General features: G+C 38.8%; 1 protein-coding gene across 1 annotated transcript; it reads right to left on the bottom strand.

Annotated features, from left to right (window-relative positions):
- Nucleotides 1-3,910: 3,910 nt before the first annotated feature.
- LOC129275679 (uncharacterized) lies at nucleotides 3,911-24,282 on the bottom strand. Its single transcript, XM_064109168.1, has 4 exons — nucleotides 24,159-24,282; nucleotides 18,106-18,183; nucleotides 9,347-16,032; nucleotides 3,911-9,039 (listed from the first exon to the last, which is right to left on the bottom strand). Exons 3-4 carry the CDS (start codon nucleotides 11,912-11,914, stop codon nucleotides 7,654-7,656), a joined length of 3,954 nt encoding a protein of 1,317 aa, XP_063965238.1. The 5' UTR covers nucleotides 11,915-16,032; nucleotides 18,106-18,183; nucleotides 24,159-24,282; the 3' UTR covers nucleotides 3,911-7,653.
- Nucleotides 24,283-25,262: the final 980 nt, after the last annotated feature.

Consider the following 25,262-nt stretch of genomic DNA (forward strand, 5'->3'; position numbering starts at 1 on the left):
ACCAGCAAAATGTTACAATTAAGTAGTGGTAGTAGTACTGCTACTACTACTAGCTGTAACAGATCCATCACCGCCCCGAAACTTCCCGGGAGATCGGCCTGGTCAGACTCGAGTAACCAACTGAACCTGGTCAGACTCGAGTCACCAACTGAACAACTCGACTCCAGCATTCCCTCACTGCACCGCGGAGATCGATAATCGACGCATAGTGGAATCGCATGAAACATTACATTTTTTTCCATATCCTGTGGGTAGATTTACAAAAACATCTCGTCCTTTCAGTGCAGATTTAATTTCATCGACTTGCAAATCCTTAAATCGGTAAATATTCAGCATTTTAGAGGCATATTCAATGCTCTTTGATATTCGTCGTCACTCTTCGCCAAGAATCCACGGGTCGCCATTCAAGATGAGCTCATGAATATTCAATATGACGTCATAGCAGCCCGCGCTCTCATTGGATGATTTTCACCGACCAGTTTTTGGTCGCCGGAATATTGGTAAAACAATAAAACAAGTGGAATGCCTCTGGCCGTCTCACCTGCATCACGCGATTCAATATAGCAGCAGTGCTGATTTTGAAAACTACTATAACTCGCACAAGATGTTCAGTGATACTTGGTTACTCTTATTTCCGCGTGTTATGAACTAGACCAATACACTTATGGAGATATGATGGCAATTCAACAAATACCCCCAACGTGGCCAAAGTTCTTTGACCTTACATGACCTTTGACCTTGATCATGTGACCTGAAACTCGCACAGGATGTTCAGTGATACTTGATTAGTCTTATGTCCAAGTTTCAAGAGTCAGATTCATCAACTTTCAAAGTTATGATGGTAATTCAACAGATACCCCCATTATGGCCAAAGTTCATTGACCTTTGACCTTGGTCATGTGACCTAAAATGTGCACAGGATGTTCGGTGATACTTGATAACTCTTATGTCCAAGTTTTATGAACTAGACCAACACACTTTCAAATTTATGGCTGTAATTCAACAAATACCCCAATTTGGCCAAAGTTCATTGACCCTAAATGACCTTTGACCTTGATCATGTGACCTGAAACTTCCACAGAATGTTCAGTAATACTTGATTACTATTATGTCCAAGTTTCATGATTCAGATCCATAAACTTTCAAATTTATGATGGTAATTCAACAGATACCCCCAATTCGGCCAAAGTTCATTGACCCTAAATGACCTTTGACCTTGGTCATGTGACGTGAAACTCATGCAGGATGTTCAGTGATACTTGATTAACCTTATGTATAAGTTTCATGAACTAGGTCCATATATTTTCTAAGTTATGATTTCCCCAACATGGTCTAAGTTCATTGACCCTAAATGACCTTTGACCTTGGTCATGTGACATGAAACTCAGGCAGGATGTTCAGTAATACTTGATTAACCTTATGGCCAGGTTTCATGAACTAGGTCCATATACTTTCTAAGTTATGCTGTCATTTCAAAAACTTAACCTCAGGTTAAGATTTGGGGTTGACGCCGCCGCCGCCGTCCGAAAAGCGGCGCCTATATATGCAGGTGAGACAAAAACAAAAGAAAGTCGGTGAAAATCGGCTCAGATGTCAAGAGGCCCTGGCTCGCTGCGCTCTGCTTCGCTATATCGCTCGGAAGCAGCCGCCAGGGCCTCGACAAGAGGCTATGCAGAGAGCGGCTCCGTAGTAAATGCGAAAACTCTAGTGACTCAATGCACGACTGGGACCCTTTTATTTATTGTGACATGATAGTCGGCTACCTAAGACATGTTCCCATCTCCTCGTTCCGTTTTTCTCTGCTCTTTTCCCAAACAGGGCCGATTGGAAAGAGAGAGAGAGATGGTGAGCGATCGAGGGAGAAATAGGAGTCAGGGAGGGATCGAGGAGAAAGGAGCAAAGAAGAAAAGTGCGTGTGTGAGAGAGGGTGAAATTTATGTTTCCAAGATGATGAAAATAACATAGGCCTAGTTGATAAACATGTCAATACTTACTTGGAATAAGAAACATTACAAATATATTTTGCTTGATAGGATCGAAATTTACATCAGGTTCTGTAAGTAGAAATTCATGTAAACTTCAGGGGCCGCGGAACCGGGGGGCTGGGGGGGGGGGGGGGGGCTTCAGCCCCCCACTTTTTTCCAAAACCGTGTACATACAAAAACGTAAAAATGACCATATGATTGTGATTTTTAGCATGGTCAGCCCCCCCACTTTGAAAACCGTTCCGCGGCCCCTGAACTTGCCCCCCATTTGATTGTAAATAGCCCGGCCCACTTCTATTCGAAAGGAACAAAGCTTTGTATTATACACCGTATCTGGTTTTAAGTAAAGATTCCACAATTGTTTTAGGTGTAGAAATGTCTTTTAGAGGTAAACGTGTTCTGCTCCGTGAAAGTTTAACATATATTCAAATATTTTGTAGGGCGATTGTGTACTTGAAATGTTTCATTTGAATATCTGTAATAAATGTTCCTCGTGGTACATAAAGCCAGTGACGTTCGTTGTACTAATTATTATATGATTCATTTATTTTACTTAAGTGTGAGTATGATATTGGTTATGTGTTTTGATTCATTATTCAATCTGGTATTGACTATTTTTTCCTGAACTGATGTTGATCCCGATAGGAATAGAACATTGAATCATCAGAGGAGAGTAAATGTAGGTGTCAGCATGAAAATGAAAAATAGAAGCGGGTCTAATATGGAGTCTTGTGGAACTCAACATATTTATTGCTTCGGGTGGCAATTAAATTGTTTCGTATTTATATGGTAATTCCTGCAACAATTCCAATTCCTGTTATCTGATTCCTTTATTTTCAATTTATGCATGGATCTACTAGTAGGATCCATGAAAGGTGATCGTGATCCAGTGAGTGGCCTTGGGGAAATCCAGGAATAGGTCAATATAGAGTGCGGGAATGGCTATAAGTGCTTGTTGATGAGAGTCAGGCCACTCAGGGGTGCATGTATGTTCAAGACAAATTGTTGAACATTACTTAGAATGCTGTATCGGCCAAGGAACGAATTGTTCATTTTTGAGTAACTGTTAAAAATGAATGTTTGAGGAAACTTAAAAAAAAGTCCCCAAAATGATAACATTCATATCATACTCCATCATCACTATGCGGATAGAGGTCAAATATAATATTCTCTGTATAATAGTGTTGCTGAGTTTTGAACTATATTTCAGGTATTAACTAAGGAGAAGCTCGAGGTAAATGCAGCACATCTAATGAATATTCATGACGATGTGTATACAACTCATTTCACGAAATATTGCTTACTTTTAAAATCTTATAACTTCGTTATTTGTTATCAGAGTTTGATGGATGGAATATGCAGCATTTGCTCAGTGACTTTTATTATAACTATTTTCATCCCGGAGTACCCCTAAAAGATTAATATATCCCATCTGTCGATTTGTAGTCGGTTTCGTCGGTCTGACTGGAACATGACAAAAGGGAGAAATGAAGATTTGGTTAAAATCTACTGATCTGGACATTTTCAGCCCTAAATTCTGGACTGCGCATGCTCAAGCCGGCAATTTGTGTGTGTGTGTGTGTGTGAATTTTCAAGGGCTACTTTGCCTAAATCTAAAACATTGGATCAGCTTTATCATTGCAATGAACCGATGAATGGGGATTTTCCAGGGCTGTTTAAGCATTCCAAGGCTAAATTGCCCCGACATGTCCGAGCCCTTGTGCAATTTTTTTCCGTGTGCAAATCAATTTTCATCCAAATCTTCCGTCCTCTTTCCCTTCTGTCACAAATGTAGTTCGAAAACTCCCTATCACATGTAGCTAATGTGTATACTAAAATCATCCACGCATGTGTCACAGCTGCCAGTATAGGCCTTCACACAAGAAAGGTAAATACTTGAACAATTAGAAGTTCACATCCATTAATTTCTTAGGTCCAGATAATTCTTTATTTTCAATGCTATGTACTGTGCATCAACATTATTGCTTTCAACAGTCCATGAATTCCTTTTGAAATGTCACTTCTTGGTTGCGTATGCAATACATGGTATTTAATTGGATGATATCAATTTCTCCAGTACAGAAACACAAGGTGTTTATGAATATCGCTTCATAGTGAACATGAGTGGCATATAAAAACAAATCATTTTATGTTTCATCTGTATAATTTGGTATTCGTCTCATGTCTGTCTATTTCAAACTAATAAACAAATGATTACATCTACGCCATTTACAAAGTGAATACAAGTACACATACAAACACTTATTACTAGTACATAAACAAGAATAAAGAGTTGAGTAAGCACACGGTATAACGCGTACACAAATAACAAAAATAAAAACAATTCTCACAAATCGTAAGTTGTAATGAGTTATTGACATGAAAAGAAACATTTTTGGTCACGATCAATCTACAGTGTCATGTGACAATGGAAACTTAATACAATATATTTGTACAGACACTTTAATGTCCATGATTTAGTGATTGTTTATGCTACCATGACATACAAAACTGTATGCATCAAGCGGGCCGGAGCTCTCTGGGTTAATGCATCGTAAGCGTCTCGGGCTTCATATATGCCTATGTTTCAAACCATGACAGGCCTATATCAATTTAGTTCAAAATAAAATGAAAATAAACTAATAAAAAATAGAAAATCCATGATAGCGGTAGTCTACAGCAAAGCTGTCAACATTGTGCAACCCCCTCCCCCCATCAAAAAGGAATCATAATGGCCCCAAAAGAGAAGACATTTCAAACGAAAAAAAGGGCATTTGTCAACACGACCCTTTAAAAGTTTTAAGAGTCATGTTGACATATTCTTGTCAGCCTCTGGGAATAGCAAACTGTATTCAGTGATTCCTAAAACTTTATATTTAAACATTGACCCCTAAATGACATTTGACCTTGATGAAATACCATTCATCCAATCAACTATTCTTGTGAAATAGAGAAAACAATTTTCTTAATGTGAAAATCTCTCTAAAGAAAATAATAATTGGCATTTATATAGCGCTTTATCAATCTACGACTTTTCAAAGCGCTTCACAATTATTATTACCAGGTCACTGGATTCATAGCAAACTTGCTAAACCAACCACAATGACGGTTGTTTCCTACCGGTACCCAATTAGCACCTGGGTGAGAGTGGCAAAGTGCGGATTGACGCCTTGCCAAAGGACGCTAGACCGTGGTGGGATTCGAACACACGACCCTCTGATTACAAGGCGAGAGTCAGAACCACTACACCACGGCGCTTCAACTGAAATGAAATAAGAAAATAATGAAATAAGAATTTGTATCTTAATGAAGAATAAACATGTAATGCCTTAATTTGGTAGCAAAAACTTAATTGCAAAAAAAAATGGGATTGGCAGCTCTGTCAGACGTTTCTTGCATCTCTTCTTAGTATCATTATAATCAACAAAACCTCAAATTTTTAGATTGAAAAAGAGTCACGTACAATAACAATAATAATACTTAAGCATTGACACTGTCCTGGGACCATTATTAATAATCTAAAGAGCTTACAGATTATCTGGGTTTTGGCCATACACCGTTAGACTGACACAACGTGATCCAACACATGATCATCAACGGCAAGCCTTGATATCCGATATTACCTGCAATGCCCAAAGGTATTTTACCCAGCTCTTTACGGTTCTTTTGCTACATCAACCTACCAAGGAACATAACCTACAACTCAAGTCCCCTTGTGGATCCTTGACTTTTCTTCAAGAAACTTCAGTGGTCTTAAAGTTCGAATTTAGCCTACAATAGCCAAAGAAAGTCTTTGGGCCTGTTGCATAAAAAAAGCTGGCATTTTTTTGTAAGACTTTTGTTTCTTTGCCAGAGTTTTTCATGGCAAAGTTTTATGCAACAGGCTCCTTGTATTCATTCATGATTGGCACAGAGAAACAGGGTTGGCATATTTCCCGCTTCGGAGGCTTATTTCCCGGACGCCGGGAAATAAGCGGTATTTACCGCTTTTTTCCGGTATTTACCATTTTTCACCGGGAAATATAATTTTCCACTCACTTTTCTATAGGGATTGTCAAATTTTGAACATAAAAACAAAGGTGGTGAGTATGGTTGCTCTGGTGTACCATTTGTGTGAGTGTGTTTGTTTGTGTGTTATCTATGTCTGTTATCATGAAATGCTGGAAAAAATACAATAAAATACTAAACAGATCCCAAATATACATCTAATTTAGATATGATGTTCTTCATTAAGTCAGTCAATAATTACCATATTCATGAATACCTACATGTACATGTATTAATGAGCATAAACTTGTATTGGCATATGAACAAAATCAGTGCTATATCCTTCTTCGTCATACATGTATATCGAGGATATCCTTGTCTCAATGTGCATAACCAAACTTAGATGGTAGATGGACTTGGGGGACCTGCATGTTATGCTGCAGTCAGAGGTCACATGGTAAGGTCAAAGGTCATTTTCAGGTCAATGTTAAAGTTTACATGCAAGACTCTCTTATGACACCTAACTCTGCAACTGTAAGTCTCTTTTCAACCAAACTTGGATGGTAGATGAACTTGGGGGACCTGCATGTTATGCTACAGTCAGAGGTCACATGGTAAGGTCAAAGGTCATTTTCAGGTCAACGTTAAAGTTTACATGCAATACTCTCTTATGACACCTAACTCCGCAACTGTAAGTCACTTTTCAACCAAACTTGGATGGTAGATGGACTTGGGGGACATGCATGTTATGCTGCAGTTGGAGGTCACATGGTAAGGTCAAAGGTCATTTTCAGGTCAACATAAAAGTTTACGTGCAAGGCTCTTATGTCAAGTGTTATTCCATCCCAGTCATTTCAAAATGAAGTTTCGATACAATTCTGTTGTGTGCCATCGCAAATCACAAATTTCTGGTTATTTTCATAAGTGGGCGAGACACAAAATCGCTTTTGCCTTGTATTTCTTAAAGGAAACAACTTTTGATACCTCTTTCCACTTTTGTGTACATTTGTATAAGTTATGCTTTTTAATTTTTGTGTTTGCTTTGTTTGTTAAACTTCTTTTAAAAGTTTTATTAAAAGAATTGCAACATTAAAAATGGCATAATCCGAGTTGTGTAATTATTTAGGCTACAAAAAGATCTTTTTCTGTAAGCAATATCTAACTTAAAAAACCAGCAACCACTAGTACACACTGATACATGTACACACTAAAACTCCTTACATACAGTAGAATACTGAGCTTTATTCACACTTAAAAACAAAAATCATATTGTAATGAGATACAATGGCATGTAAAAAGTTAAACCCCGGGAGAAATATTTGTTTATGTTTTAATATGATTTTTCAATTTCCAGGAACATAATTTGAGTTTGTGTACGTATGTGTGGACTTAGATCCTATGTGTGTTTGGGTATGTACATGTATGCAGTATGGATTTTATCTGTTTGTGTGTTTCTACTATGAGTTTTGTGATTCTAATTATTTCAGAACACTATTTTCATTTGTTGAGGTTAAAAACAACTAAAATCATTAAAAAAAAAGAATTATAAATCTTATTTCCTGTTTTTTACAAATTTACCGGACGCCCATCCTAAATACCGGACGGTATTTACCACCGGTAATTACCACTACCGGTATTTACCGCCAAACCCTGCAGAGAAAAATCAATTATCCTCCTCACTCTAATCATCATCATCGCTCTCATCTTCATCATCAACGTCCCTCTCATCCTCATCGTCAACATCCCTCTCATCCTCAATGACCCTCTCATCCTCATCATCAACGACCCTCTCATCATCATCGTCAACGACTCTCTCATCCTCATCGTCCCTCTCATCCTCATCGTCCCTCTCATCCTCATCGTCAACGTCCCTCTCATCCTCATCGTCAACGACCCTCTCATCCTCATCGTCAACGACCCTCTCATCCTCATCGTCCCTCTCATCCTCATCGTCCCTCTCATCCTCATTGTCCCTCTCATCCTCATCATCAACAACCCTCTCATCCTCATCATCCCTCTCATCCTCATCGTCAACGACCCTCTCATCCTCATTGTCAACGTCCCTCTCATCCTCATCATCAACGACCTTCTCATCCTCATCGTCAACGACCCTCTCATCCTCAACGTCAACGATCCTCTTATCCTCATCGTCAATGACCTTCTCATCCTCATCATCAACGAGCCTCTCATCCTCATCGTCAACATCCCTCTCATCGTCAACGACCCTCTCATCCTCATCATCAACAACCCTCTCATCCTCATCGTCCCTCTCATCCTCATCGTCAACGACCCTCTCATCCTCATTGTCAACGTCCCTCTCATCCTCATCATCAACGACCTTCTCATCCTCATCGTCAACGACCCTCTCATCCTCAACGTCAACAATCCTCTTATCCTCATCGTCAATGACCTTCTCATCCTCATCAACGAGCCTCTCATCCTCATCGTCAACATCCCTCTCATCGTCAACGACCCTCTCATCCTCATCGTCAATGACCCTCTCATCCTCATCATCAATGACCCTCTCATCCTCATCGTCAACAATCCTCTCATCCTCATCATCAATGACCCTCTCATCCTCATCGTCAACATCCCTCTCATCCTCATCGTCAATTTCCCTCTCATCCTCATCGTCTCCTTCGTCGTTTTCACTTTCATCCTCACTATCCTTGCTCTCAGCCATGCTATCATCCTCACTTCCCTTTTCCGTGCCATTACTACACCTTTCTAGATCCCAATCCTTGACTCCTTCTTCAATCATCTCACATAAACTTGGAGGAATTTTGTCCCTAAAATTGATGTGATGCCATAAGACAGTTCTGATGGCCAGCTCTTCTAGGCGAAGTACTGTCGTTGGAGCGCTCACTATCTCCAGAAACTCTGAATCAATTGCATAATCGTCCATTTCATACTCTTCTAAAATACTACGGGAAGTTTCGCCTTTGTTATTTACCACATCAACTAGACATCCATGTCGTATTAATACCCTGGCAAGATCCATCAGATCGTCCAAGTCTCTGGCAGTTTGGACACAGTGTGCAACTAGGTGGAGCACAGTACACCGATATTACCTGCAATGCCCAAAGGTATTTTACCCAGCTCTTTACGGTTCTTTTGCTACATCAACCTACGAAGGAACATAACCTACAACTCAAGTCCCCTTGTGGATCCTTGACTTTTCTTCAAGAAACTTCAGTGGTCTTAAAGTTCGAATTTAGCCTACAATAGCCAAAGAAGGTCTTTGGGCCTGTTGCATAAAAGAAAAGCTGGCATTTTTTTGTTAGACTTTTTGTTTCTTTGCCAGAGTTTTTTATGGCAAAGTTTTATGCAACAGGCTCCTTGTATTCATTCATGATTGGCACAGAGAAAAATCAATTATCCTTCTCACTATCATCATCATCATCACTTTCATCTTCATCATCAACGTCCCTCTCATCCGCATCGTCAACGTCCCTCTCATCCTCATCATCAACGATCCTCTCATCCTCATCGTCAACGACCCTCTCATCCTCATCGTCAACGATCCTCTCATCCTCATCGTCAACGATCCTCTCATCCTCATCGTCAACGATCCTCTCATCCTCATCGTCAACGACCCTCTCATCCTCATCGTCAACGACCCTCTCATCCTCATCGTCAACGATCCTCTCATCCTCATCGTCAATGACCCTCTCATCCTCATCGCCAACGATCCTCTCATCCTCATCGTCAACGATCCTCTCATCCTCATCGTCAACATCCCTCTCATCCTCATCGTCAACATCCCTCTCATCCTCATCGTCAATGTCCCTCTCATCCTCATCGTCTCCTTCGTCGTTTTCACTTTCATCCTCACTATCCTTGCTCTCAGCCATGCTATCATCCTCACTTCCCTTTTCCTCATCGTCAACGACCCTCTCATCCTCATCGTCAACGACCCTCCCATCCTCATCGTCAACGATCCTCTCATCCTCATCGTCAACGACCCTCTCATCCTCATCGTCAACGATCCTCTCATCCTCATCGTCAACGATTTCACTTTCATCCTCACTATCCTTGCTCTCAGCCATGCTATCATCCTCACTTCCCTTTTCAGTGCCATTACTACACCTTTCTAGATCCCAATCCTTGACTCCTTCAATGTCCCTCTCATCCTCATCGTCTCCTTCGTCGTTTTCACTTTCATCCTCACTATCCTTGCTCTCAGCCATGCTATCATCCTCACTTCTCTTTTCCGTGCCATTACTACACCTTTCTAGATCCCAATCCTTGACTCCTTCTTCAATCATCTCACATAAACTTGGAGGAATTTTGTCCCTAAAATTGATGTGATGCCATAAGACAGTTCTGATGGCCAGCTCTTCTAGGCGAAGTACTGTCGTTGGAGCGCTCACTATCTCCAGAAACTCTGAATCAATTGCATAATCGTCCATTTCATACTCTTCTAAGATACTACGGGGAGTTTCGTCTTTGTTATTCACCACATCAACTAGACATCCATGTCGTATAAATACCTTGGCAAGATCCATCAGATCGTCCAGGTCTCTGGCAGTTTGGACACAGTGTGCAACTAGGTGGAGCACAGTACACCCACTGGTGTCCTTATAGGAAGCATTATCAAAGAATAAAAGCTTGAATATAACAAACTTTACTCTCAAAAGGCTTCTTGAACCCATTCCGGAATACATGTTGTCAACATATGCTTCTCCAAGAAGTTCCATGATCTTGAAGGTCACTGAAGGCACTTCGGGGTACTTATCCGGGTCTTCCCTCAGGATTCTATCATGGATGACTCTCAAAGAATTCTCTACAACTTGCAGCAAGGATTTCAAGAATTCAACGTCTGAGCAATAGAATGCATCATTAAACAGTATTTCACCAAAGCTTTCAATGAAAGTTTTACTATTATCTTCCAGAGTGTCTACTGGTACATCATGAAGGATAGATTCATATGAATGCAACAATTGCCTTGCACACTGCCTAAATTGCAGAGTCGCTTCCTCATCCTCCAACACGATTGAATTACTGTTTTCAGCCAGGTGGAATGCTACTGACCCAAACTTCAATTCACCCCTTTGCTCTAACCCTACAATGTAAGACAATATCTCAAACCCTTCATCACACATTTCTCCAACACCCGTCATCAAATCACTTGCAAATTTAGCAAGAGATGGGTAGAGATATTTCCGTTTCAGATGATCAGGGAATAGCCTCTCTCCAAGCAGAAAGGCATGGCCAGTGATAGCAAATTCTGACCCCTCAACTGATTTCATTTCTTCTTGGGAGTGAAACTCTTTCAGGGAGACTTTGGAGAAGCATGTTTCCAATTCTGAGGTATCCGGCGAGTTTTCTAGAAGACCTCTTGCCTCTTGGCAAAAAGACAGAACTTGCAAGAATGAGTGGAATCCTTCACGTGCATGATCATCTAACGTCGTCAGTGAAACACCAAGTATTTCAGTAGCTTTGATTTTCACCGCTAAAGATACATCCTTTGATAAGAGGAAGTCAACAACATCTATCAGTTGATATAATGAAGCAACATAAACAGGGATCCAGCCATCCTGATTGTCCTTGACAGTTTCTGCTTCATGACTTACAAGCAGCACTGTGATTGCAAGCTTGGCTGTCATCCACTTTGATGGACTGTAATAACTTCCAGATAGAGAATCCTCTTCTAAAGGTTCAACCACCATGCATGCATAATGCAATGGGGTATTGCCATCTTTAACATTTCTGGAGTTGGGGTCAGCCCCAAGGGCTAATAAGGACTTTACAGTATCTGTAAGACCATGCAAGCATGCTATCATCAGTGGGGTTTTACCCTCTTTGTCTGGTGAATCAATATGACCATCTTTTGCATAATCCTTCAAAACATCCTCATCCACTTTTCCTTTCAATATCATAGAAGGTAAGTCACCTGCTTGATCTGAAGCAATTTCCTCACAGCTTGAAGTAGAAGCCATAATTCATGTATCTCACTTGATCCAATGATGACACATTAAGGGGGAATGCTTCCTACATATCAGAGGCTGAAAGCAAACAAGAAAAGGGAAAAAGAACAATCAGTTCCCCTGAACATATCTTTCTGTGATTCTGCAATGTAAAAATGTTTATAATACAAATCAGATCTTTCTGGATTGCAAAATACATTACATGTACATGCATTTCTCCAAAAGCACTAGTTTACCAGCAAACAGGATTTGGTTCACACCTTTAGGGTTATGAAATTGACACCGACATCAAACAGTGATATTTCAGAGCATTTGGAGTCTAAGACTGGATAAAAGAAGAAATGAAGGACTTGGTTGACAGAAACTGGGAAAGTAGGAAACAATACTGTATCTACAGTGATATCTCAGATCATGTGGAGTCTAAGACTGAATAAAAGGAGGAATGAAGGACTTGGTTGAAATAAACTGGGAAATCAGAAAGTAGGAAACAATACTGTATCTACAGTGATATCTATGAGCATGTGGAATCTGAGACTGATTAAAAGGAGGAATGAAGGACTTGGTTGAAATCAGGAAGTAGGAAACAACTTTAGCAAAGGGTCAGGTAGCGTGGTGTTGAGAAGTTACAATGAGCCATGGTTATGATTCCTAACAAAAGGAAAGCTGTTTGTTGGCTTTTTGCCCTAAGAACTTGGTGCTTGTATTCATTGCCATACATTCAAGTAGCACACCTATTGTTCAGAGGGGATGATCTGTGTCACCCCCACGTGAATAACGTGACATCGTGTGCTTTTGTCAGTACTTCTAAAAGGAGAATTTGTAATACTTCTTTATATTCCTTTGAAATTCATTTGTTACTTCAATTCAATTTCTGATGTATTTGTCTGTTTTTCAACCTCTTGAGTTTTATGGGGGGCTTTTCCAAGAAAATTTGATCTAAAGCTTTTGTGATGAATACCAACAACTGCAATATTTTCAAATTGTATTTTTAGTTTCCCTCTTCCAAAAATCAGCATCAAGGTCACTGTCATAATATTTAGGAGGTTATTCTTTACCTAAACCATGATCATCATCACAATGTTGATGTATCTTTCATGCATTTTCAAGGTGACAAACCATCAGGGCCCCATCTTCCAAAGAGTTACAATTGATCTGATCATGGACCATGATCTGATCAACCTCAAGAATATGGAAATCCATCAATGTCATATTTTTTTCTTTAGGAAATGTGCACAATGTCCTTTGAAAACAAAATAGAAATGTTAATTGTCAAGAAAACAGTGAATGTATGAAAACACACCACATCTAGAAAAAAATTTGAACAAACATGCATGTTAGATGTTGTTGTTGCTGGCTTTTCAGATTTGTGGTTGATCGGATCAATCCCATCTCTTTGTAAGACAAGCCCCGGGTGGGTTCCGCACATGTAGTATACGCTTCAGCTTGCCTATGAACAAAACCACTAAGAATGTATGGTAAGCTGACAGTTTGTCAAATGTGAACATGCTTCCTGCTTCATTGACTCAATTTAGCAGGAAGCATGCTCACATTAATTGATAATGGGCTTCTGTCCCTGAAATATGATGATAAAAAATAATACTATCGTTACCTCAAAATATTTTTTGGCTCAAATATTGACTGATTTTTATCATTGAATCTAGGCATCTGCTTGTTGACAAAAAGTCATAAAATCAATAGTTGTAACAATAGGCAGAGGCGGCAGCACTTACAACACCAGTCATGAAAAATGATATATAATGTCCATGACTGTCTAAACCTTTTTGATCCCCACTTTCCCCAAGGTATACTTTGAGCAAACACTCCACATTGCCAATTGTCAGACCAATCCTACTCAGGATTCAAGAGGGATAAAAGGAGGTTCAATTAATTAATTACTACATGCATACTTTCACTGTTTTAATAAATTCAAACACTTAAAAAATAATTATTGCGATCATGATATCAAGACAAAGAAACATTGACTGACACAAGAAACAAAATACCATGTGTGAAAAATATTGAAATGTGGCACATAATTCTTTACAGTAATTGTAAAGACACTGTAGGTTTAGCAGAAGTAGGCATAAATAGGGAGACCTTTTTAAACTCCAGTTCTTTAAGAAAACAAAACAAACAGAACGTATAAGCACATACTTACAATTCAAAAGGGGCAGTATGGGGGGGGGGGGAGGGGGAACAGTATTAGCAAAGCTTGGTGCACTGAAATGCCTTGATAACAAATAAAAGAGAAAATCTACTGAAGAAGTTGTAAGCACCTTGGGTATAGAAATAGAGAAATGGACAGAATAGATACTTGTCAAGTTGTCATTCCCATTTTCAGTAGCTAAAATCTCTTAAAAATTCTTCACATTCTTTGACTCCATCTTCTATCATGTCACACAAACTAGGAGGAAGCATGTCCCTGTAATTGAGGTGGTGTCTTATGATTGCTCTGATTGCCAGTTCCTCAAGGCGTAGTGCTGTTGTTGGTGGGCTCACTAACACCAGAAACTCCGAATCAATCTCATGGGTGTTAAGTCTAACGTCTTCCAAGATACCACGGGCGGTTTCATCCATATTGTTGACCACATCTACAGGACATCCGTGACGAACAAAGGCCCTTGTGAGATCCAGCAGGATGTCATGACTGTCCATGGTATTTTCGACACACTGTGCTACTAGGTGAAGCAGGGTGAATCCATGGCTGTCCTTGTAAGAGGCATTATCATAGAACAGCATTTTCAATATCACATACTTGATACAATCGGGACCCCAGGGAGGCAAATCATCTTCACTGTCAGCATATGCATCCGATAGGAGTATCATTATTTCGTAGGTCACTGGCGGCATCTCAGCAAACTTTTCGTTTTTTTCCCTGAAGATTCTGCCATGGATAACTTTCATTGACTTCTCCACTGCTTGCAGTATTGGTTTTAAGACAATTATTTCACAGCAATAGAAAGCTTCATAGAAAAGTATTTTGCCAAAAGATGATATTAGAGCTTCCAAATTATCAAGTATAGAGTCAATCGGTACTTCATTCAGAATGGATTTGTATGAACCCAACAATTTATCTGAACACACATAGAATGGGGCATGTCGATGATTCTCAACTCTCTCACTTTCAGAAGCCAGGTGCATTGCGACGGATCCTAACTTCAATTCACCTGTCCGTTCCAATGCAAGGGCACAAGACAACATATGAAATCCATCAGCATAAATGGGCGTATCAGAGCCACCCTCACACACATCAAACATCAACTCAGCTCCGAATTTAGCAACTAACGGGTAGAGATACCTCCGCTTGAGATGATTAGGGAAAAGCCTTTCACCAAGCCAGAGAGCATGGCCTTTCACAGCCATTGGTGATTCAGAGAGATCACCTTGTGTAAGACACGCCTTAACAGGGCCACCAGATAACATTCCTGTATGATCTGATGTGCTTGTTTCTGAAATACCGGCCTCTTTCCGATAGGATATGGCTTTTGAGAAAGTTTGTAACGCATCGTTGGTCATTGGGTCATCTGAAGTAGACTGTGAAATCCCAAGTATTTCCATGGCATTGATCTTGATCTTCAAAGACGAAGTGTCCTGTGATAAGAGGAAGTCTACAACATCTGTCAGGAGGTACAATGAAGCTACACAGACTTGGCTCCATCCATCCTGGTTGTCCTGAACAGTTTCTGCTCCATGACTTACAAGCAACTTTATAATCGGAAGCTTGGTCACCCTATGCTTAGGTACCAGCCGAAATCTACTACATGTACGAGAAAATTTCCCTACTACCATGCAAGCATAATGCATCGGTGTATTGCCATCTTGAACGTTTCTGGAGTTGGGGTCAGCACCATTTGCTAATAAGGACTTTACAGTTTCTGTAAACCCATGCAAGCATGCTATCATCAGTGGGGTTTTACCCTCTTTGTCTGGTAAATCAATTTGGCCATTTTTAGCATAACTCTTCAATATTTTTTTATCCACTCTTCCATTTAAAATCAAAGAAGATAAGTCACCTGCTTCATCTGACAATTTTTTCTCACAGCTTGAGTTAGATGACATAATTCAAGGATGGCCCTCTTGTCAACAATACTGAAATCAGGCTAGTACCCTTGGGGTGCCTCCTACAAATGCTACAGAAAGAAAAAAAAAAACAATGCAGAAGAACAATGAATTCTTATAAATACACTTTTCTCTAATATGAAATAAGATGAATACCCGACAATAAGCAGACCAAATTTATGCCCCCACCACTGCCAGATCTGAAGAACATTGTATATTCCACTAAAACAATACATACAGAAAGGTTGTATCTTGTGTATTGTGGACGCAATGGCGTGCCCAATATCAGTCAGTCGCATTGCTCAAAAACGCCATTGAAAAAAAGTGACTGATTATTTTTAAATACATTTAGTTCTTTCAAATCAAAACACTTTTACCAATTTCAATACCTGCAAAACATTACTTACATGTATACATGTAGAGGTTTCAAATAAGACATTTAAATTTGGGTAGCAACTTCAAGTTTCTTCAGTGGATACAAAATCTCTGGTCACCGTCAGTCGCATTACACTTTGTCCGGCACTACAAATTTGACATTTTTTAACCCTTCCCACAACTTATATTTGAACATTGTCTTTTATGTGATGTAAAATGATGACCTTCAGATTATTCAACTGAAAATTTTACAAACCAAAGAATGTTTTTCTGTTAAATTGAAATTAAGTAAATAAAAATATATGTAGTCCCATGTATGTAATTTTTGATTGTCCATATGAGTTTTACTAAAATTTTGATCCAGATTTGAAATACAGCCATTATATATTTTTGGAAAATGTCCGCATTTGCTTGGAATCCCCAATTAGCATGATTCGTATAAACTAGAAAATACAAAATTTAGTGAAAGTTATCATTGCAACCACATAGAATTATGTAATTTCCTACCATCATGCAATTATTTTAAAAAGAAACGAGCACACACATACACTGTAGTTACAAAGAATGCTTAGGCCTACATATAGTATTTCTATTCATTTGAATGTAGGATAAAATTAATTGTCAATTAATTACCTTGCTTACAAGCATACATCTACATGTAGGTGCTGTGGCCGAGGATTGAACCCTGGGGCGGTATTCTGAACATCGTCTTTTCTCCATATTTTATCTATTCTCAGATATATGACAAAATCGGTATTCTGGTGGGTGTCATAACTTTTGTCACAAAAATTGTCATAAATTTTGTCTCTTCTCTTTTGCGCGCACCTAAAATATGCAGCTTTGAATGCGCGTAATCATTTTATACAAGTAAAAGAAAATTTATGACAAGGGGAAAGCAGTCATAAATTTTGTCATATCTTTTAGTATCAAATATCCCGATACCCTGCCAACTAAATGTCAAGCATATACTGATATTATTTTGATAGACTGTGGTATTAGTTTCACTCCTCGTCCATGACAATTTTCAAAAATATTTTTTCATGCTACAATTAGGCCCTTCATATTAATTCCTCCTTTTTTCCTGTTTTCCTTCTTTTTCTATTTCTCTTCTAAAATCTTTCACAGCTCCCTGTCTCTCTTTGTAATTAAGCACATCAATATACTTGTAGTTGCGCGATGCCAGCAACTGTATTGGGGATACGCCCTACCTGCCACAGAGCCTTCCTATTGGCTAGAAGGGCTCCAATTGGGAACAAACAATGATTCTGATTGGTTTGCTTCCAAAAAGATGGGCGGGAACTTAACATGTATGACAGGGAAAAGACAATGTTCAGAATAGATTTGTGACAATCATAGTGGTGTCACATCTCTGAGAGAAATGACAAAATGTATGACAAAAGTTATGAGTGTTCCAGAATACCACCCCTGGGGCCTGCAACACAAAACTCAGCATTGCTCACAGAACATTTTTCTAAGATTGATTCCATTGACTACAATGTATAATCAATCGTGAAAATAAAGCGTACGATCAATCACTAACCTTTGTCTAACGGGACCCAGGACTTTATCTAGTCAGGCATCTTACACCACTCGGCCACGGCACCTCCATTCAGGATGCGATCGTGCGATCCCTGGCAGAGATCTTCAGGGGGGCCACAATACCACCCCACACCCCCCCCCCCCCCCCCCCCCCCGTTCCCCACTTTCACAGTCTGACAAGACTCAAATAACCCCATGACTATTTAGGTTTAGTAATAAATTAAACTTACAATTCCTTCACAAAAGTTGCTGTCATCTAAACACGACCGACACTGCCAAATAAGCTGGGATGCTCTCTTTTCAATCACCTGCAATGAAAAACAAAATCAATAAAATCGTATTTTAAACTTTAATATTGCTATCCATAACCTAGGCCTTGCTATGTACTATTGGGTATTGATTTAATTGTATACCCCCCATAAAAAACAAAACACAATGCAATTCCCAACAAACGCAAAAAATATGAGCGAGTGCATACACAGTAAAGTGAATCTGACTCTCCCTCTCAAAGTAGTGAGAAGAGGGTCGACCGTACCCAAAGATGAGGCTTGATAGCCTATTCATCACAATAATTATGTCTAAAGTAACCCTGTCATATGACCAGAGATAGTTCCAACCAATATCAAGAAATTGGGCAAAACTGCCATGAAACCTGACATCAAGGGCCCTGTTTCATAAAACTTGTATTTTTTCAATTCCATTTTTTATGACATCAATATTCAACATTTGTACTACGGAAATACACGATTTTTAATTGATTCAGTGATTGTATTTTTGTTTTGGTCCAATTATGCTAAGACCTAACGTTAAGTGTCCGATGATATCGGACAATATTTGGGCACTAGACCCACAAGTAGTCTATTCATTTAAAAATGAAATCGATATTCTTTAAATGTCGGAATAATTTATATCTTTACAGGGAAAGTAGAAATCTTGGGGGCGAAAATTGCATCGTTGACCCGCGGTATACGCACACGAATGCGGCACAATTAATTCGTGGCTCTATGGGCGTGGAGAGTAAGTACGTGCACACGTTCGTAAATGATTTTTACTCTCGTAGTAAAAGGAGCCTCCTGAATTATGGGGCCGGGCCTAGCCTTGAGGACTCCGTGATGATATGTTAACATTTTTACATCACGGAGTCTTGACATAGTCCCCATACGTGCCTAGACGAGACAGGTAAACACGGATGGATTTCCCTAGGAATCCATCTGTGTTTTACCTGTCTCGCTTCTTCTACTCAAAATAATATAAGGAACATCATTATCTGAAAGATTTTGTGAAATAAAAATGGCCTTAGTTATATCCTGAACTAAGCCACCTCTCTTCTCGTGTGTGTCTGTGTGTGCGCTCCTTGTGTATGATGGGGTGTCCAAACTTCGCGGACTTTTCAAAAATATTCATCAGGCTTAAATTTGTTCACAAAATATTCACAATTTAAACAAAACCAATTCAAGAAATAGTTACCACAATGACAGCAAGTTCGTAAACTACAAAATCACTGATGAAAATGTATTAGGTCAAGGGGTTTCGCTGATATTGCGATCTCAAAATTCTATTTCGATCGACGAATGCGCGCTGTGCTGGAAAACCGTTCTGAAAAAGTGTGACCTAACTTCGCGAACCAAAGTAAAGTCTTTGAGATTAAAAAAAAATCATGCTCAAAAGGTAAGATATTTATATCAGATTGACGACAAAATGCTATAGAATCAGTCAGTACCACATTGAACTCACATTTTTTATACCTGCTTGCAAAATGATATCGTGATGCTTGTTGAGAATACCAGATTTCTTCGGAATGGGCGCTTATGGTGACAAATTTGCTGATATCGACTTAGTTTTGTCAATATTTCCATGAATACTGAACTCATCCTGAGGAAATTTATGCCTGGGGGTAATTTTAGGTCGTTTTTCACGCTGATGATGTCAGATTTTATTTTTAAGGATATTATTGGCTAGTTTTTGAGATGACAGTCCGTGAAGTATATGGGCACACGCACAGTTTGGAGTCACTGACACTGGTCACTGCCACACAAAGTATGATGGGGGGACCTAAAGCTACGCACTTTGTTTACAAACGATAAAAAGTTTTAAAAACTATGCCAATTTTAATATTTTAACAAATCATCTTTCACAAATTCTTAAGATTCTTAACCATAAAGAAAATATCACAAAACTCACTAATAGGAAAATCCCGCCGTGTTTTCCGAACACCTCTTGATTTCGCCGCCCGTTGTAGAAGGGGTCCTACGCACTCAATTTATCATGCAAAGAAAAAGTATTTCCTGTGCCTAAATTAAATTTCTGAATCACGTTCATATTCTACGAAGCCCCAAACCGGACATTTTTGACAACGAAAAAAAACCAAATTATTACGTACATACGTAGTATTATTACGTACGTACGTAGTATTTATTACGTACGTACGTAGTATTTATTACGTATGTACGTAGTATTATTACGTACGTACGTAGTATTTAGTACGTACGTAACAAGCACCGCATCGAACCTGTCGGGGAACCTGTATAGTCGGATGATAAGAGTTTGGATTTATAATATATGGATGTCAATTTTCATTTATTTTGATTTCCACGCTTTTATGACTCCGGCTGTGACTACATATTCACATTACAGCACATTTTAATGATCGCGTGATTTGCTGGACAATAGGGGGAGGGGGGGTCACCCCTCCCACAATGTTTTATTTACGTAACGTGTGATCGAGCTTTATAGTCAGTTTGTGGCGTGGCAAGAATATCAAAATTAAATATATTGTACGGTTAAGAAACATTGTCATTATTAAAGAAATTAATATTTTAAAAATCCAGGGTCTAGCATAAAGGGGCCGCCCCCCCCCCCGATTGGTGGCGCGAAAAAAAGGGGGAAAGAAAAAAAAAGAAAAAAAAGGAAGGGAAAGGAAAGAATATGATTTTTAAAAAGAGGCAAATAAGAATAGGGAGACGATCGAGTGAATGAAATAAGGTATTTTGTGTGAATTTACAAATTGATTTTTTTAAAGTGCTCTGTAATTTTTTTTTTATGGTCTGATCAATCTCAAAATATCTCAGCTCGAGCTTCGCCCTCGCGCATTATTCATGTGGGAAACTAACGTTTCTTTTCATTAAAATATGAATAGAGTATGCCTATCCTGTTTTGAGATCTTATACCTTGGTCACATTTGTTCTACGGCGGCCGTACGGCGAGTCAAAAACAGCCGTTTTAACATTTTTTGTACCAACTACATATAGGTGGTTTGAATTGAAATGAATAAAACGGCTGTTTTCGACTCGCCGTACGGCCGCCGTAGACATACCTATATCTGCCTATCATGTGCATAAGAAGTGCTTAGAATGTCCAGTTTTTAGGTCCTGATTTTTTTTGCAGCTCGCGCTTCGGGCATTTTAATATTTAAAAGGGCACCCACAAAATTTTAAGATTTAGACAGCAGTATAACTAAACTATTGATGCGAGCGGAAAAAGTTTGAGATCTAAAAACGGAATACTCTTTTTGTAATTATGAAAAGGATGGTTATCTTCCTTTGTGAATAATGCGAACGCGAAGGTATACAGATATGTATAACTAAACACAACTAAATATAACTAAACTATAAAAATAAATACTACGTACGTACGTAATATTTATCACGTACGTACGTAGTATTTATTATACGTACGTACGTAATAAGCACCGTCGTCGAACCTGTATCTTGACAGAATGACAGTCGGACTAGAGTTTGACTATTATGGATGTACGGTCACGGGGGATGTCAATCTTTCGATTTCCACGCCTTTTGTGACTACATTAGATCTGCTGGACACTAGTTAAGGGGGGGGGGGGGAGTCACCCCTTCTATAATAGTGTTGGCATTATAATATTTATACATTATGAGATCAAGTTTAGTCTGTTTGTGGAGTAGCAAGAATAACAAAATTAGCATAATGTACGTTCAAAGAAGCATTGTCATTATCAACCACATCCTAATTTTTTTTTTAAAGTGCAGGGGTCAACATAGGCGGATCCAGGAGAAAGGGCAGCGCCCCCCCCCTATTGGTGGCGCCAAAAAAAAACTTCGGGGGAAAGAAAAAAAAAGTATTAAAGGAGAGGGTAAAAAGAAGGGAAAATTAGAATATGAAGATGGGTCACGAGTGAATAAAATGACGGGGGGGGGGGGGGGTCGAAGACTTAAAAAAAAAAAATTTATGTCAATAAAAGTTGATATGGAGCTTTAAAATATTCAATTTTAAGTCAATACACAAAACATATTCCATTTCAGACATAGAGCTTTCATTATTTTGTATGATGCGCACTCGCATTATTTGAACAGTGAAGTAGGTCCTTCTTCGTGTATTCCATAAAGTTCTCAAGAGTGTCCCTTTTGTTCAGGTCTGATTGTAAAAAAATATCAGCTAGCACGGCCGCTCGCATTAAGGTTAGTGAGAATACTTCTATATGAATTCCAAAATTTCGCGTTCTCATTCGGCCTAATTATTAAATGAAAAATTTCATTTTTATGAATTCATATTCCTTATTGTCCCTTTTTTTCAGATCGGAATATCAATAATATTTTCCGCTCGCGCTTAGGTAGAGGAACTAAAAATAGTAATCCTTTTCATATGATGACAAAATGTGCTTAGAATGTCCCGTTCCTATAGGTAAAAAAAAAAAAAAAATATATATATATATATATATATATATACATACATATATTTTACAAAACTGACATCATCAGCCCACCTAGTGAATATTCATAAAGACATGCCTAGAACTGTTCCAACACAATTCTTTAAAATTCAATAACTTCGTTATTTGTCATCCGATTTTAATCAAATTTTCAGCATTTTGCTATGTGAATTTTACTCTATTTCTTAAGATAGAAATATCTCCAGCCTGGAATATCCCTTTAAGTCTTTTGTTAACCGTGCGATAACTTCTGTGGGAAACCGGTGAAAACACGTACGTTCATTTAATGAAATTATGGAAATACAAGTATTGTTTCGAGGGAACAGAACTTTTCAATTCTTGACCGCTTTCTGTGATTAAGGTATCAAATGAAAAAGCAGATATTGAAGTGTTTAGGCATGTGATTTTCTTTTTGAAATTCAGATACCCCCGCCAAATGAGTTTTTGGTATCCTTTCTTCAAATTGTTTTTGCTCGCTCATGCGCGAATGAGGAATAATCTAAGTAATTTCAGATGAAAGATGAGATTCTAAGCTTTACAATGGTAGGTCATTTGTCTATTCTATTTGTGATTAAGTTATGATAAATCATCGCTAAATCTAGGTTTCGTTTTTTGTGAGACGCACTGTATAGTCCGACTATTATATACCGGTTCCCCCGACAGGTTCGACGCGGTGCTTATTACGTACGTACGTAATAAATACTACGTACGTACGTAATAATACTACGTACGTACGTAATAAATACTACGTACGTACGTAATAAATACTACGTACGTACGTAATAAATACTACGTACGTACGTAATAATACTACGTACATACGTAATAATACTACGTACGTACGTACGTAATAATACCACGTACGTACGTAATAATTTTATTTTTTTTTCGTTGTAAAAAATGTCCGGTTTGGGGCTTCGTAATATTCTTAATCTTATAGTAAAATATGAATCCAAGGTGAATATACCTCCAAAATTCAAAAAAGATGCTGTTTATCTCTGCAATAGTGATTTATTGCAGCCTCTGTACAAGAAACTGAAAAAGAATCAATCTTCACACTGCAGTCACAGCTCCACACACAGTCACAGAGAGTGCGCATTTTGCAATGCCAATGCCAATGGAAATTGCATGCGCATTGGAGTGGTGCGTTGCCCCGGGAACCTCGACACGACGTCTTTAGACAGTACGTGTTCGGGCTGCCGCAGTAAGAGTGGTGCGTAGCTTTAGGACCCCCTACCACATGTAAATGGGAGAGAAAAGGAGTCACCGCCGCTGACGAAATAAACGGCACTCGCAGTGAATGGAGTGTAATCATGTCAAAGAAATTCAAGTTAATTTCAAGTAAGTTTCAACCAATAGGCCTATATGCAATTCTTATGCACACAAGTCCTATGGCTTCATCACAACTCTGTGATCGATATATTCTGAACGCACAGGAGCTAAATCTCTTGAAATTGCACAACGCGATCCACAACAATGGTCAACATACATACTCTCACTCTCAGTCTCAGCTCAACCCGCAATTCCAAATACAAGCTCATAGTCATTATTGAGTGATTTTACAATTAACATCGCATGCTTGTGTGAGTGCTCCATACTTACTAGAAAACTCCACGAAATCTTCAATTCATAAGCCTACTTATTACTTTGTGTTTGTTTCCGATTCAAAGTCAGCAAAAAAGCCCGCTGCATGTGCATGTGGTACCGGAATATGTTGCGCAAATATGCCCGATAATCGTGTTCGGGGGGGGGGGGGGGGTAAAGGGATGCTCCGGGCTGAAATATTCATATCTAATGTAGAGGAAGATTCACAGAGCACAATGCTGAAAATTTCATCAAAATTTGATAACTATGTAGCAATTTTAAAGTTTAGCAATATATTGTTAAAACGGTTAACCCCCACCCCATTCCCTTTTCTAACGTATGACTGCATTTCTCCCTTATAATATAATGAAATCCCACTGGGCATTTTACCCGATATTACCCGGGTTGTAACAGGTAATAACGTAGTTATTACCACGGTAACACCAGTGGGTAGTAACGGGGAAATAGTAGACCAATCTTTCCCCGTTATTACCCGGACCCGATATTACTCCATTTACCCAATATTACCCAGTATGATGTAACCGATATTTCCAGCATTTTAATGATATCACCACCTCATATTACTCTGTTTACCCAATATTACCCAATTAATGTCGGCTCATTAAAAAAACAATTAGTGTCATTAGGGTCATTGAAGCACATTTTTACAACTCCATACTCTAAGCCATATCATCTTATCCTATCCTAAAATCCTACATCCTAATCCTATCCTACACCTATCCACCAAACCCTGTCATTTACTTCTACCCTGATAGCGATAGCAGACACGGTCGTGATGACGTCATTTTCTCGTCGGAAACTAGTAAATCTCGTCATAAGTTATTTGTACAACGTCGTTACGACGTCATTTTGACGACTTTGGACGACAACTTTATTTTGCATTTTTGTATGACCAGATTATGACGTCATTATGACGTCATTTACTGACCAATTTATGACAAGTAAATTTGCATTTTTATATGACCACATTATGACGTGATTATGACATCATTTATTTACCAATCAACGACGAGGAAATTTGCGTTTTCATTTGACCAAATTATGACGTGATTATGACATCAATTATTTGCCAATCAACAAGAAATTTACAATTTTATTTTC

Source organism: Lytechinus pictus, chromosome 14, assembly GCF_037042905.1.
Source record: "Lytechinus pictus isolate F3 Inbred chromosome 14, Lp3.0, whole genome shotgun sequence".
NCBI lineage: Eukaryota > Metazoa > Echinodermata > Echinoidea > Temnopleuroida > Toxopneustidae > Lytechinus > Lytechinus pictus.